The 17274-nt window shown below is 44.0% G+C and overlaps 1 protein-coding gene across 2 annotated transcripts in view; it reads right to left on the minus strand.

Annotated features, from left to right (window-relative positions):
• The window catches only part of C1QTNF3 (C1q and TNF related 3), an 89124-nt gene that overhangs the window by 8126 nt on the left and 63724 nt on the right, over window positions 1-17274 (minus strand). For both annotated transcript variants that reach the window (XM_040338149.1, XM_040338140.1), the window contains exon 5: window positions 15282-15381. In XM_040338149.1, the coding sequence (XP_040194083.1) occupies window positions 15282-15381 (100 nt within the window). The remainder of the gene's footprint in view (window positions 1-15281; window positions 15382-17274) is intronic.

Raw genomic sequence — 17274 nt, forward strand, 5'->3', positions numbered from 1 at the left:
ATCGGGACTTCCCCCGCTACATGCGGCAGTCGGATTCCCTCGGGGAGCGATCCGGGACGACGGCGCGGCTATTCGTTTTTATAGCCGCTCCGTCGCGATCGCTCCCCGGAGCTGAAGAACGGGGAGAGCCGTATGTAAACACGGCTTCCCCGTGCTTCACTATGGCGCTGCATCGATCGAGTGATCCCTTATATAGGGAGACTCGATCGATGACATCAGTCCTACAGCCACACCCCCCTACAGTTGTAAACACACACTAAGTGAACACTAACTCCTACAGCGCCCCCTGTGGTTAACTCCCAAACTGCAACTGTCATTTTCACAATAAACAATGCAATTTAAATGCATTTTTTGCTGTGAAAATTACAATGGTCCCAAAAATGTGTCAAAATTGTCCGAAGTGTCCGCCATAATGTCGCAGTCACGAAAAAAATCACTGATCGCTGCCATTAGTAGTAAAAAAAAATAAAAATAATAAAAATGCAATAAAACTATCCCCTATTTTGTAAACGCTATAAATTTGGAGCAAACCAATCGATAAACGCCTATTGCGATTTTTTTTACCAAAAATAGGTAGAAGAATACGTATCGGCCTAAACTGAGGAAAAAAAATGTTATATATGTTTTTGGGTGATATTTATTATAGCAAAAAGTAAAAAATATTGAATTATTTTCAAAATTGTCGCTCTATTTTTGTTTATAGCGCAAAAAATAAAAACCGCAGCGGTGATCAAATACCACCAAAAGAAAGCTCTATTTGTGGGGGAAAAAGGACGCCAATTTTGTTTGGGAGCCATGTCGCACGACCGCGCAATTGTCTGTTAAAGCGACGCAGTGCCGAATTGCAAAACCTGGCCTGGGCATTTAGCTGCCTAAAGGTCCGGGGCTTAAGTGGTTAAACAATAATAATGTCAACACATAGAAATATAAAATAAGTAGAACTAACCAAAAGCACAACAGAGAGTTAGTCACCCAATACTGGTATTTCAGTTTTTGGTAGATGCTGAAAAGTGAAACCATCTGACTGTTTCTTTAATCTCATGGACCCTATTGGTGGGATCTCTGTCCTTGGACTGCACTCCTGCTGTACCCTTTATGTGGGGTCCCACACTCCTTGTTGTATTCTTTATTTTACATTATGGAAAATGCAGTATAAGATGTTAGGACATGTAAACATATGTGGGTACATTCTACATTTCCAGGTGGACAGGATCAGAGTTGAAAAATTACAACAATGAGATCTCCCTGTCAGAAAATCCAATTCCTGTAAGTTGCCAGGTGCATGGTTTCTTTAGCCCAGCACGCTACATTTAAAATATCATTTTAAAAAAATAAGATTAAAAATTAAAGCTTAAAATTATCACTTTGGATGGATCTGCACTTTATTAAAATTCAGAGTCATTTTTCTCAACTTGCAGTTTTCTCTTTCTTTATGGTTCCAGCTATCAATACATCTCACCTAAGAGTAGTGAACAAATTCTGCCTAGTATTTAACTAAACTTTTGCAGAGAAGACTTTTCCCTCTCTTAAAATATTAAAGCCTCTAGGGATACTGTGAGCAAAAACCAATGCTAACATTTTCATGAGTCTAAACAGAGCTGTGACATTTCATCAAAAATTCTAAAATGTTACATAGTGTTTTAGGATTATCTTATTATGGAAGATTTTCTCTTTTGTAAGTAGTGCTGGAAGTTTGTAAAAAGACTGAATGTTTGCTGCTAGGAATATTTTTTATATTATTCAGTTCAGGGCTCAAGTCCTGCGGGAACGTGTGGGAATGGAGTTCCTGCACTTTTTTCACAGCAGGAACTCAGTTCCCTTTGCAGGACTAGAGCAGCCGAGAGCAGCCGAGAGCAGCCGAGCCGCCGGAGCCAATCCTTCACTAAGCGGCGATGCCCAGCTCGAGTCACTGTCAGGGGCAGGCGAACCTTAGTAATCCTTTATGTTACTGGCCACTTCCTGTATATGGATTCATCGGGTGGTGTGCGGGTATTCCGTCACTTCCTCGATGCCACAATGTCTCCTTGGAGCTTTTGTCATTGTTCCCAGGAGACATTGCAGAGGTCTGCCGTGAGTTATCGCGGGATTTAGAAAGAACTTGCTTCTTTTTTTGGTGGGGGAGTGGATCTTGGGTGGGAGTTCCCACACTTTTTTCCCCAGGACTTGACCCCTGATTCAGTTCTTTCTTTCAAATAAATCAGATGTTTAGGAGGATGAGGATATGTGCACTGTGCGAGCAGAAAAACACAAATGATCATATCTAGCTGTCTTTAAGGGTGGCATACTGACCACTAAGGAAAGGGTTGCATTATTCCTACGTACCACCAATGTAATGACCATTTTTTCCATTAACCCCCAATTATTGGTTTAATAAGGGTTCACCAAGACCTGAAAATATTTTTAAGGGTTTCCCTAAAGTAAAAAAAAAAAAAGTTTTGACTATGCATAACTATACTTAAAGTGGAGGTTCACCCTATAAAAAAATTCTAACACTACATCCAGCACCGTGCTGCATATAAAATGACACTGACCTTTATTTTTTTCCCCCGTAGATATCGTTTAGCTGTAGAATTCACCGCGGCTTCCGAAAGAAGCTCGGGTCGGCTCGGCTCTATTCGGCGCCGGTGCGCAGGCGCCGAATAGAGCCAAGCCGACCCGAGCTTCCTTCGGGAAGTCGTGACGCGATGTGTGCGTCGTCGTTTAGCATGCCAATTGATTGGCATGTCAATAGGAACGCCCACTCCCGCGGGATTCCCTACCCGGAAGCCGCGGTGAATTCCACGGCTAAACGATATCTACGGGGAAAAAAAAATAAAGGTCAGTGTCATTTTATATGCAGCACGGTGCTGGATGTACTGTTAGAATTTTTTTATAGGGTGAACCTCCACTTTAACTAAGCTAATAACTTTATGGGATGACAAAAGATCATACATTAGGTACTTTCAATAATTAAATCTTTGGCCCTTTTAAACATTAAAACACATAAACATATGGGGCACCTCCATATTGGAGTTGCTACCTCCAGTTCCTTTCCTATAATATTTAACATGTGGCAAAATCTTTCACAATGCATGCAAGGTTACATTGATTTCTTCAATTCCAGGGACACTGTCCTCTATCTGTATCAACCTAGATTTTCTGCCAGATCTATCTGGGAAATTCCTGGAGATGCATTGGCTGAAAATTACAACTTTTAGCAGGAAATGTTTTTGATCGGGGACGCATTTTGAATCAACATAAACTTCCGACAGTGTCCCCAGACTCTGAGGGTGGCATTTAATGTAAAGGGGGGCTCTGATAGTGACAACTAATGTACAGGGGGACTCTGATGGTGTCATCTAAAGGAGAACTCTGATGGTGACAGTTAATGTAAAGGGGGGCTCTGAGGGTGAAATCAAATGTAAAGGGGGACTCTGATGATGACATCTAATGTAAAGGAGGACTCTGATGATGACATCTAATGTAAAGGAGGACTCTGATGATGACATCTAATGTAAAGGAGGACTCTGATGATGACATCTAATGTAAAGGGGGACTCCAATGGTGACATCTAATCTAAAGGAGGACTCTGATGATGACATATAATGTAAAGGGGGACTCTGATGATGACATATAATGTAAAGGGGGACTTTGATGGTGACATCTAATGTAAAGGGGGACTCTGATGGTGACATCTAATGTAAAGGGGGACTCTGATGGGTACAGTAAGGCTGCATATGATGGGCACGGTGAGACTTAAATTGATGGGCATATTGAGGCTGCATAAGATGGGCACAGTCTTATCTAGCAGTAATGATACATAATCACCTGATAAATGTCAATTTACAGTCCTGTATTACTAAAGCCCTGTACACACGATCTGTTTGTCTGATGAAAACGGACCGATGGACTGTTTTCATCGGACAAACCGATCGTGTGTGGGCCCCATCGTTTGTTTTTCATCAGTGAAAAAAAATAGAACATGTTTTAAAATTTTCCTATGGATAAAAAACTGATAGAAAAAAACAATCGTCTGTGTGGAAGTCCATCTGAGAAAAATCCACGCATGCTCAGAATCAAGTCGACGCATGCTCAGAAGCATTGAACTTCATTTTTCTCAGCATGTCGTAGTGTTTTACATCACCACGTTGGACACGGTCGGATTTTTGACCGATGGTGTGTAGGTAAGACTGATGAAAGTCAGCTTCATCGGATATCCGACGAAAAAATCCATCGGATAAGATTCCATTAGATATCCGATCGTGTGTACAGGGCATAACAGTTTAATTTTTCAGTTTGCATCCCCCAAAAAAATCTGAGCACCAGCAGCCACTGCCTGTCAAGTAGGCTGTATGGGGCCCCATAATTTATAACAGCCGCCATGCTTGCAGTTACTACTGCTGCCATCCCTCTATCTCTGACACTCCTGAGAGCATCTGTATGTAACTTTGGTGCTCTCTCCCGGCATATACAAAGACTCTCACTCCTCTCATAGACAAAGAGCCAGCGGTGGTACTAATTAATGGTATTATGCTCATACTTACATTTGCAAGGTTCTCAGCACATACAGTTGCTCTAGCAGCACTGCTGAAATATGGAGAATTTATATTTAGGAAGTATTGAGACCCTACCCTAAACAGGAGTATCGCTAGCATAAATTTAGTGTTTTTGCTAAGCTGTGGTCAGCAATCAGCATGAGCTCTGAACTGTTAATGGCTTCATTATTGTATTTGTTTTTGCCTTTATTGAATTTTCACAAAGCAAGAATATTGTTTGCTTATGCCTGCCGTTGGGGAGTGTCCCTGGCAATAGAGAAAGAGGATAGAATAAATCTGAGTTATATTTATGTCTCCTTGGCCAACCAATAAGAGGTTTATTGTCAGTAGCACATTGTTAGGGAGTGTATAAGGCCAGGTTCACACCTATGCGAATTGAGTGCGGCTTAAACCACATCTAATATGCAGAACATTTATAAATACATTGTTTTCAATGAGGCTGGTTCACATATGTGCGATGCATTCGCACTGCGCATTGCAGTAAAACCGTGTGCGTCTTTTAGGCATTGCGGTACGGCTCAGGTGCGAATTCAAGCCCATTATCTTCTATGGGTACGCAGCTGATTCGCAGATGTGTTCAGTTCTCTTCAGGAATTTCTCTCATTCAGCTCAATACACTTCTCCCCCACTCTCCTCTCACCCGTAACTTCTCCCAGGTCTCCAAATTCGCATCTAAAACGTTGCTAATCTGCTGAACACTTCTCTTATCTCTCTGCAGAGATAAGAGAGCTGAAATTTGCACCACACTAGTGTGATTCCCGCCAAAATGTTTGGATTGACCATCCAAAAAGGGTTTTGCCCTTGCCCTTGCCAGGAGAGTGTTGGAGACCTGTTGGCATAGGGAGGATAAAGTCAAGAGTGAGTCTGGGGCCCAAGGGGCTTGCACTGTCTTGCTGGAAGTTACATCCAGGAGAAGTGAACCTGGAGCCTTGCTGAAGCACCAACAACTTTGCTCCTGAAGAGTGTACTGGAGGAGCTGGGTAGAAGCAAGCTGCTGCTGCAGGATATTGCAGGAGGTCTGATGGCTCAACAGGAAAGGTATTTTGTGTGGCCTGAAACTATTCAACAGTCTGAAGAGTGAAATTTGCCATTCATGGTTCTAATTTCTGTATTGACTGTCGCTAGCGGAAGTGCCTGGAGTCAATATTTTTGGTATTTTTGGGCGGTAGACGGTGCCCTAATTTTCTTCACTGAGTTTATTCACAGGAGAGTCAGGACGCTCTCTACGTTGCAGATAGAGAAAAGAGCTGTGTGTTAGTGGGCGTCCTGACTCTCCGTAGTCCAAGGGAGGGGGCGAGCACGACACTCCACACCAGAGAGAAAGCCTTGCATTACTGTGTGGAGCTACAGACAGAAGAACAGGAAGTGAGGATTTCTCAGAAGAAATAAGGACATTTAAAAGCAAAATCGAACGATGAGGTAAGTGAAGGAGGACTGCACTAAGGTAAAGGAAGCTATTTAGGAGAAAAAAAATTGTACCTTTACAACCCCGTTAACAAAAGGCTTTTACCACCACTTTAACTCTAGACTGATAGCCTGTAAAGGCTTTTAATTCATTATCTATAGAGATTTGGGGGTTTTAGGGCTGGACATGTTTGGTATCTTCTTACTCGAGACATCTTTTATACTTTAACAAAAGAAAGTAATATATAATTATATTGTGTTTGCACTAAAATTAATTAAAGGGTACTTTTCCAGAAAATATGCATTTGATAAACAGTTGCACAAATAACACACGATATAAAAAATTTCAACTGCCACCATTTTATTGTAATGAACCTCTGCTTTCAAAAATTTAACGTGCTAAGCCTGTATGCAGACAATGTTCTCTTGTCCTTTACTGAACCTTTAATTTCACTACCAAACCTTATCAAAACTTTGGATATATTCCATGACCTCACAGGTTTAAGTATAAACTTATCTAAATGTTCAGCCCTTCCAATTAACTGCCCCCCTGATTTGGCGGCTATATTAAAAGAGACATTTCCTTTTCAATGATGTTCAGACTCTTTTAGATATGTAGGTATCCATATCACCCCATTTTACAACACCCTATACCAAACTAAATCAAATCATGGTCAACGTACCATATTTAGTTTACGGGTAGGATAGTTGCTACAAAAATGTTTATACTACCAAAACGACTGTTCTTCTTTAGGGCACTTCCTCTCTTGGTACCTAAAAACACCCTAGATTCTATACAGAGATTCTATACAAGTTCAAATGGCAAAATAAAAAATCTAGATTTGGATATACATTGATGTTCAGACCTCAATCAAAGGGAGGACTGAGTATACCCAACCTATGGCTGTATTATCTTTCAGCTAGATATACACAACTCGCACAATGGTATGCACCGTCCAGCCATAAACCTTGGCTATTATTTGAGGAATAATCTGTCCTACCGTACCACCTTCAGGGCCTTCCCTGGTCCAAATCCAACAAAACTCAAAGAATTGGCCATCTCAACAAAGTAGTACACCAAAACCTACTATTATGGCACAGACAAAAGCATAAATTTAACATCTCATCTGAGATTACTCCCCTTGCCTCTTTTATAGGGGAGCCCCTTTTTACACCCCCCAACCTAAACTCAAATCAATATACTATATGGCAACTCCTCAAACTATCCAACCTAAAATCTCTCACAAAAAATAATATATTTCGTACATTCTCAGATTTGCGAACAGAATATATACTCACAGAGACTGAACTCTCAGGGCTCGTACACACGACCGTTTTCCTCGACAGAATCCATCAAGAAACTTGGTGGCAGAGCTTTTTTGCAGAGGAAAACGGTCGTGTGTATGTTTTTCGTCGAGAAAACTGTCGTGGAACTCGACGAGAAAAAGAACAAGTTCTCTTTTTCCTCGTCGGGAGTCTCAATTTCCTCATCGTGTTTCTCGTCGGGCTGGTTTACGACGAGAAACACGTTTGTGTGTATGCTTAGAAACCCTTGCATGCTCAGAATAAAGTATGAGATGGGAGCGTGCCTTCTGTAAAAGTAGGGTTTGTAATGGAGATAGCACATTCGTCACGCTGTAACAGACTGAAAAGCGCGAATCGTCTCTCACCAATCTTTTGCTTAACATGCAGTAACATGAGTTTAGCAAAAGCAGCCCCAAGGGTGGCGCCAGTGGAATCAAACTTCCCCCTTATAGTGCCATTGTACGTGTTGTACGTCACCGCGTTTGAGAACAACGAGATTTTGTCTTGAAAGTGTGTATGCAAAGAAAGCTTGACAAGATTCTCGACAAGCCTGACAAGGAACCCGTCGAGGAAAACGATGTTTCTTTTACGACGAGTTCCTTGGTCGTGTGTACGAGGCCTCAGACTACAACAACATCAAGCTTTTCTACCAAAAATATTTCTCACTTATCCTCCAAACCCCATTCACAATCTTTGAACAAATTTGTCTTACTTTGCCTCGCGATAGGGGTTTAATATCCAGAATTTATAAAAGCCTAAATGAACACAACACACCAGATGAAATACGTCAAATGTTAAAGTGGGAATCTGATTTTAACTAATCCTTATCGATAGAACAATGGCACATTATAATTTAACAATTTACGAAAATGTACCAAGACAGCCTCCATCAGTCTACAAGTCATTCAAAATACGGCCGCTAGACTTGTGACTGGGAAAAAACCTTGGGAATCAATCTCACCTTCACTAAGAACCCTTCACTGGTTACCAGTAAAAGACAGAATCACTTTTAAAGCACTCTGTCTAACGCATAGATGTATCTATGGGAATGCTCCCCATTATCTATGCGAAAAAATAAAAGCTCATAATCCCAATCGATGTTCTGCGATCCACCAATCAAAATCTCCTCCAGATACCGAAAGCCAACTACAAGTCCAAAGGAGAAAGGAGATTCGCGGCCCAAGGGCCTAGACTATAGAACGCTTTACCAACCAGCATTCGGTTGGAGGAGAACCACTTGGCGTTCAGGAGAAAGATCAAGACTCATCTCTTTTGATACCAAAGGAGACAGGAACAACAAGCGCCCAGAGGCGGTTAAGTTTGCATGTGTTGCGCTATATAAGTTTTCATTCATTCATTCATCAGGGAATCAGACATCAAACTTCAGTATAGGTGGTACCTCGCCCCAGACAGAATTAACTCATTCTATCCAACTATGTCTCCCCTATGCTTTAGAGGATGCCCAGTACAGGGTTCCCTTATACACACATTCTGGGATTGTACACACCTTAAAACTACATGGCAACAAGCTAAAAGCAAAATAGAACAAATAATAGGTAGAAGAATTGAACTGACATCTAAATTGTGCCTCCTTTTCTATCCTATTCCAGATATCTCTATAGCACATTCCAGGCTAATACACACATTGTTCAGCTCAATACACTGGGCTATAGCTCTTAACCCCCTTGGCGGTAAACCCGAGCGTGACTCGGGGTTGGTTTTCAATGTTAGGATCGGTAACCCTGAGTCACGCTCGGGCTGGACGTGCAGAGTGTGCAGCGGCGCGGCTTACATTCTCGCTGGATCCACAGGCAAGTTACTCACCTTGTCCCTGGATCCAGCGATGCCACCCCGCTGTGTGAGCGAGCGGGTCCTCCTCGCTCGATTCACAGTCTCCCGTGTGCCGCCGATCTCCGTTCCCTGCGACGTTACGACGCACGGGGACGGAGAACGGCGCCAAATTCAAAAAAGTAAACAAACACAATACATACAGTATACTGTAATCTTATAGATTACAGTACTGTATGTAACAAATACACCCCCCCCTTGTCCCTAGTGGTCTGCCCAGTGCCCTACATGTACTTTTATATAATAAAAACTTTTCTTTCTGTCTGCAAACTGTAGATTGTCCAAAAGTGTCCCTTTATGTCAAAAATGGTTTTAGATCAGCTAGAAAACAGCGACAATAAATTATAATCACTTGCAGAAATGTGCGATAGCGATTTGTGGGGAAATTCGTCATAAAAATAAATAAATAATGACAGCGACAATTCTGCAACTGAGCAAATTTCAGTGATTTTGAGTTGATTACATTATTGAATAATTTTTATTATAATTATATTATTATTTTTTATAATTATTTATAATTATTTATTATATTATAATTTATAATTTAGTTTTTTTTAAAAATGTCATACCCGGATGCCTACTAGACTCTTGTTTGGTCAGATTTAAGTGAGTTATTCCTAAAAATTACAGGCCTACAGTATAAAACGCCAAATTTCCTTGCAAAATAATTGTACCGCTTTTGGTACGTAATTCCAGACAGAATCATACCGCCAGGGAGGTTAACTGGCGTTCCTGTGCCATGGTCTCAAAGTATGAATCACATGCTGGCCATCAATCAGAACATATTCATCACACTTTATTCAATACTATGGACTCATATGATAAAAATTTGAAACCTTGGGATCTATCTCTGTTGGTTCATTGAACTACAATATGATACTGTTGATTTTTTGTTTCAATAAACAAATCCACAAGGTCTTTATACCTATATAATGTCCTAAATAATTCAATTATACATCCCACTGTATGCACCCCTCCCTCTCATTTCATTGCTACTTATACATTATGCTGATATTTTCTGCTCCCGTCTTTATGTATGTACCTCATACAATTGTGCAGTTAAATTATATTGAGACTTATTTTTCAATAAACCGTTTGTAAACCAAAAATATGTTTTTTTTACTGTGCTATGTATTACTGAACTGCACTTTAATGAGTGATAATCTCCAACTCTAATAACATAAAAATGGCAGAAGGTCAGAGAGATTGATTTGTATTACCCAGAGCACTACATGTGGTATTGGGAATCTACGGATTGGCTTCAGGTGTTAATACCAGTAACGGACATCTGTCAGGAACTAGATTAGCGGCATTAGGATAAGAGGAGCAGGGCCTTTCTGCTGAGGGGTGATAAGGGTCTATAGAGATTCTGTGATGACCGGGAAAATAATGCTTAGCTACTATTGGGCTGGACAGAGACATTTGGATGTCTCTCCAAGAATGTGAGAGATAATGAGAGCATTTATACTTTTCCATATCCCCTTCTCTTAGTGGTCTTGGGAATCCTTCCATAACCTTGCTCTAGGATTTTAACCACTTCAACCCCGGAAGAATTGGCTGTCCAATGACCGGGCCATTTTTTGCGATTCGGCACTGCGTCCAGGGCCGGATTCCAGACAAGGCCAACAAGGCCAGGCCTCGGGGAGGCAGTGGGTGCCGGGGCAGCACTGTGGCTGAGAGGAGAGGACACTTTCACCACTTTCACTTTCATTTCGGGAGTTCCCCCCTGTCATGTCACGGATGGTGAGAGGAGAGAAAACTGAGGGAAGAGGTGGTGAGCACCCCCCCAGTTCTCAATGTCATATTCGGCAGCAGTGTCCTGCTGAAAAAGTCCCCGGCGGATAATATCCCCCCTGTACTGCGCAGGCGGGGGCAGCATTGAAGGCCTGACTGCGTCGCTTTGACCACTTAACCCCCGGACCATATTGCTGGTCAAAGACCAGAGCACTTTTTGCGATTCGGCACTGCGTCGCTTTAACTGACAATTGCGCGGTCATGCGACGTGGCTCCCAAACAAAATTGGCGTCCTTTTTTCCCCACAAATAGTGCTTTCTTTTGGTGGTATTTGATCACCCCTCTGGTTTTTAGTTTTTGCACTATAAACAAAAATAGAGCGACAATTTTGAAAAAAAATGAATATTTTTTACTTGTTGCTATAATAAATATCCCCCAAAAATATATAAAAAAACTATTTGTTTCCTCAGTTTAGGCCGAGACGTATTCTTCTACATATTTTTAGTTACATTTTTTTGCAATAAACGTTTATTGATTGGTTTGCGCAAAAGTTATAGCGTTTACAAAATAGGGGGTATTTTTATGGCATTTTTATTAATATTTTTTTTTTACTAGTAATTTTTTTCCGGTACTGCAACATTATGGCGGACACTTCGGACACTTTTGACACATTTTTGGGACCATTGGCATTTTTATAGCGATCAGTGCTATAAAAATGCATTGATTACTATAAAAATGCCACTGGCAGTGAAGGGGTTAACCACTAGGGGGAAGGGGTTAAGTATGTTCCCTGGGTGTGTTCTAACTGTAGGGGGGGTGGCCTCACTAGGGGAAATGACTGATCGCTGTTCATACATTGTATGAACAGATGGTCAGGCATTTCTCCCCTGACAAGACCGGGAGCTGTGTGTTTACACACACAGCTCCCGGTCCCTGCTCTGTAACGAGCAATCGCAGGTGCCCGGCGGCGATCGCGCCCACCGGGCATGCGCACGGGAGTCAGGGACGTCCCCTAGTGGCCGCTTCAGGAAGCGACGTATAGCTACGTGCTCTCGCGCAGGGGAGCCGACCTGCCGCCGTAAAACGACGGCGGCTGGTCGGCGACCAGTTAACTGGCAATTGTGCGGTCGTGCGACGTTGCACCCAAACAGAGTTGACATCCTTTTTTTCCTACAAATAGAGCTTTCTATAACCTCTGTGGTTTCTATTTTTTGTGCTATAAACAAAAAAAGGGCGACAATTTTGAAAAAAAGCTGTATTTTTTACTTTTTTCTATAATAAATATCCCCAAAAAATATGTAAAATATTTTTTTTTCCTTAGTTTAAGCCGATACGTATTCTTCTACATATTTTTGGTAAAAAAAACCCCCCCAAAAAAACAAGCATATATTGATTGGTTTGCGCAAAAGTTATTGGGCCAGATTCACAGAGAAAGTACGCCGGCATATCTACTGATACTCCGGCGTACTTTCAAATTTGCCGCGTCGTATCTTTAGTTTGAATCCTCAAACCAAGATACAACGGCTTCTGGCTTCGATCCGACAGGCGTACGGCTTTGTACGCCTTCGGATCGTCGGTGCAATACTTCGGCGCCCGCTGGGTGGAGTTTGCATCGTTTTCCGCGTCAGGCATGCTAATTAGGTCACGGAGGTACGCCCGCACATTCTCTTACGTCGTCGCTAGTCGGCTTTTCCCGGCATATAGTTAAAGCTGCTATTTTGTGGTGTATAGATAGACTTGCCATGTTAAAGTATGGCAGTCGTTCCCGCGTCGAATTTTGAATTTTTTTTTTTCGTCCGTGAATAGGAAAGGACGTAACTCACGTCTAAGTTCAAAAAATGACGCCGGTGCGCAAAGCACGGCGGGAAATTTCGAAACGGAGCATGCGCAGTTCAAACGGCGCGGGGGACGCGCTTCATTTAAATGAATCACGCCCCCTACCCGCCGATTTGAATTACGCGCCGAGAGATACACTACGCCGCCGTAACTTATGGCGCAAAATCTTCCTGGATTCGACTTAGAGCCAGGTAAGATACGGCGGTGTAGCGTATCTCTGATTCGCTGCGCCTGGGCATTTCTATGTGAATCTGGCCCATAGCGTCTACAAAATAGGTGATAGTTTTATGGCATTTTTATTATTTTTATTTTTTTACTATTAATGGCGGTGATTTGCAATTTTTATCGTGACTGTGATATTACATCGGACACTTTTGGGACCATTGTCATTTATACAGCGATCAGTGCAAAATGCAAAATGCTAAATTTAAATGACACTGGCAGGGAAGGGGTTAACACTAGGGGCGAGGAAGGGGTTAAGTGTGTCCTAGGGAGTGATTCTAACTGTGAGGGGGGCTGGGCTACAACTGACATGACAGAGATCACTGCTCCTGATGACAGGGAGCAGTAGATCACTGTCCTGTCACTAGGCAGAACAGGGAAATGCCTTGTTCTGCAGCTCTGTGACACGATCACGGGATACCGGTGGACATCAAGTCTGCGGGTCCCGCTAGGCAACAGATTCAAAGCAATGTACAGGTACGTTGCTTTGCCTGCCCGTGCCATTCTGCCGACGTATATATCTACGTGAGGCAGTCGGCAAGTGGTTAAATCAGAGGCTCATATCTTTATGGCAACCCTTAGTTAAAAGGCTTGGTGCACACGTGACAAAAGGAAGTTCTTAGTGCTGCTCTTGCTGAGAAAACACAAGACGTGAAGAGCAAATTGATCCAAATGGCTCCATACACACAAGATCTGGGTTTTTATGTGATTCTAGACACGTCCATTGGCATGGTCATGACAAAGTCTGAATATCACTTGTTATAATTTGACACGGTATATAATCACTGGCTTGAAACGATAAAAAACAGCGGTGGAGTGAGAACATTTGGCTTGGGATAAAACACAACCAACTAGGCCCTTCATGCTAAAATCAGATTTTTACGGGCTACAAAATGTACCACACAAAGTGTGCCAAGGTGCCTTATTGACTGGTGGGCATGGTGAACGTTCCTAAAGGACACGGTTCTCACAAGTTCCATCATAAGCTTCTTTTGTCAGCATCCAGTCACATGATAACTCAATTTTTGCACAAGTTTCTGCTGGAAGACTTTCAGGTGCATAAATCTCAGGTCTGAACAGGGAGCAGATAGATATACTGTATAATGCCCGGCATGTGTCATTGACTGTGAGTCCCGCTCTGATCAATATCTAAAAGGATAAATATTGCCACTCAGGGCCAACAGCCCAACATAGGACCCCAGTCAAGTGCCTGATCATAAGCTTTTTTTTTTCTGTCAGGCCAGGTTCACACCAATGTTTTGGGCTGAAATCAGACCTGAACCGGTGAACCAGCACGCACCGGACCCCTGCTGTGAGCTGCATGCGGGGACAGTGTGAACCTAGCCTAAAGAGTAGAAATCAGGACATATGACAGCAGGGCCGTCTCAATAGCATCATGGGCCCCTGGGCAAAGTAATGCTCTGGGGCCCCTACAATGAAGACAGTGCAGGTAAACAGAAATCGAGTAGGTAGAAGGCAGGGGATATGTGGGGTGTCGAGGGGTCAGAGTGTTGGGGGGATATCTGGGGTGTAGAGGGGTCAGAGTGCTGAGGGGATACGTGGGGTGTAGAGGGGTCAGAGTGCTGGGGGTGATATCTGGGGTGTAGAGGGGTCAGAGTGCTGGGGGGATATCTAGGGTGTAGAGGGGTCAGAATGCTGGGGGGATATCTGGGGTGTAGAGGGGTCAGAGTGCTGGGGGGATATCTGGGGTGTAGAGGGGTCAGAGTGCTGGGGGGATATCTGGGGTGTAGAGGGGTCAGAGTGCTGGGGGAAATCTGGGGTGTAGAGGGGTCAGAGTACTGGGGGGATATCTGGGGTTTAGAGGGGTCAGAATGCTGGGGGGATATTTGGGATGTAGAAGGGTCAGAGTGCTGGGGGCATATCTGGGGTGTAGAGGGGTCAGAGTGCTGGGGGGATATCTAGGGTGTAGAGGGGTCAGACTGCTGGGGGGATATTTGGGATGTAGAGGGGTCAGAGTGCTGGGGGGATATTTGGGATGTAGAATGGTCAGAGTGCTGGGGGGAAATCTGGAGTTTAGAGGGGTCAGAGTGCTGGGGGGATATCTGGGATGTAGAGGGGTCAGAGTGCTGGGGGGATATTTGGGATGTAGAAGGGTAAGAGTGCTGGGGGGAAATCTGGGGTGTAGAGGGGTCAGAGTGCTGGGGGGATATCTAGGGTGTAGAGGGGTCAGAATGCTGGGGGGATATCTGGGGTGTAGAGGGGTCAGAGTGCTGGGGGACATCTGGGATGTAGAAGGGTAGCCCGGGCTCAAGGACCAGCTGCTTTGTGGAAAGGGCAGGGGCCCCCCATGCGGCTGGGGCCCCTGGGCAGTGCCCAGGTGTGCCCTCTCATTAAGACAGCCCTGTATGGCAGTAATGCAAGGTTTAGAAAACTCACCTGTACATGCTAACTATAGTATTTCCATTATGCATGAGGTAGACATAGACATCTTCCACCTCTTCATGCTTCAGCATGCTGAAAGTAAAGAAGTACACTCCTGTGAAAAAAAAAGAAAGAGAAAAGCATTTGCCATATTAGATCATGCAACTGTTACTGGGCCTTGCAGGACTAGTTGGCTAATATCATCTGTCTGCATGATGCGCTATCCAGGCCTCAATAGTCTTGGTTAAAATTCATGTTTTATACAATTTAGAGACACAAATGTTGATTACACTTCATGGCAGAATACACCATGGCCCGGATTCACAGACAACGGCGCACATTTATGCCGCCGTAGCGTATCTCCTTTATGCTACTCCGACGCAGAGCAGAGAGGCAAGCATTGAATTCACAAAGCACTTCCTCCCAAAACTGCGCTAGGTTTCCAAGGCATAAGTCGGCGTAAGTGGAAGTGGGTGTGAGCCATGCTAATGAGGCGTGACCCCATGCAAATGATGGGCCGAGCGCCAGACAGATACGTATCACCAACTGCGCATGCACCGAGACGTGGACGCCTCGTTCTGCGCAAGCTCAGAACCACGTCGGAACAACTGCCTAAGATACGCCGGATCACTGCCTATGGCGTGAACGTAACCTACCCCTAGTCATATTCATGTCCAATGTAAACTACGTAAAATACGCCTGCTTGAGTTCCCTGGTGCAGACCTTTCCATGTCTGCTGCTGAGTTACACCTCCTTTATGGTGCTTAAAGCGGAGTTCCACCCAAAAATGGAACTTCCGCTTATCCCACTCCTCACCCCCTTACATGCCACATTTGGCATGTAACTTTTTTGGGGGGGGGAGAGGGGCTTCAGGAGAAGGGGACTTCCTGTCCCACTTCCTTCTTCCGCCGAGGGGCTGCAAAGGCGATTAAGCTTAATCGCCTTTTGGCAGCCCCTCCCTGTAGGCGATCGCCTAGGTCACGTGACAGGTCCTAGGCGATCGCCTGTCCATTCAAACAGCACAGCGCCGGGCCACGCCGTGCGCGCATGCGCAGTGCCGCTCGCGCATGCGCAGTGCCGCTCGCGCATGCACAGTGGTTGCCCGGTTGTGGAGCCGAAAGCTGTCACGGCCAGGTGCCCACAGTGACAATGAAGACGCCGGCCGGGAGGGGGGGAGAGGAGCGGAGCCCCGGCCGGCGCTTCACTGGAACGCTGGAGCAGGTAAGTGTCTGTTTATTAAAAGCCAGCAGCTACACTTTTTGTAGCTGCTGACTTTTAATAAACATAAATATTGGCTGGAACTCCCCTTTAACTTTACGCCGGACGTACAACTTACGCGTACATCGCGTAGCCTGCGTCGGGCGCACGTACGATCGTGAATCGCCGTATCTTCCTCATTTGCATATTTGAATAGAAAAATCAATGGGAGCGCCACATACGACCAGCGTAAATATGCGCCCACTCTACGCCGGCGTAGGCAAGTTACGTCGGTGGAATGAAGCCTGTTTTTAGGCGTATCTTAGTTTTGTGGGCCCGGCGCACAGATACGACAGCGCATATTTGCACTTACGCGGCATATCTCGAGATACGTCGGCGCAAGTGTTTTGTGAATCCGGGCCCATATGACCAAAAGAATGGCCATGTAGTATGAGTTTGGGTGTTTCCGATGAAGGGTAATGTTGATGCTACAGGATACAAAGATATTTTAGAAAATTGTGCCCTGCCAGCCTTGTGACAACAGTCTGGGAAAGCCCTTTTTCTGTTACAGCATGAACAGGGAGGCTCCATTTAAGAGTTTGGTGTGAAGAAGCTCAAGTAGCCTGCACAGAGACCTCAACTCTACTGAACACCTTTGGGATGAATGTGTATGCTAAATGTGAGCCACGACTTGTCATCCAACTTAAGTACCTGACCACAGAAAAGCTCCTATAACTAACTGAGAACCAATTGTCACAGATACACTCTAAAATCTGTAGAAAACCTTTGCATAAGGGTGGATTCATGTTAC

This window comes from Rana temporaria, chromosome 1 (assembly GCF_905171775.1).
Source record: "Rana temporaria chromosome 1, aRanTem1.1, whole genome shotgun sequence".
NCBI classification, from domain to species: domain Eukaryota; kingdom Metazoa; phylum Chordata; class Amphibia; order Anura; family Ranidae; genus Rana; species Rana temporaria.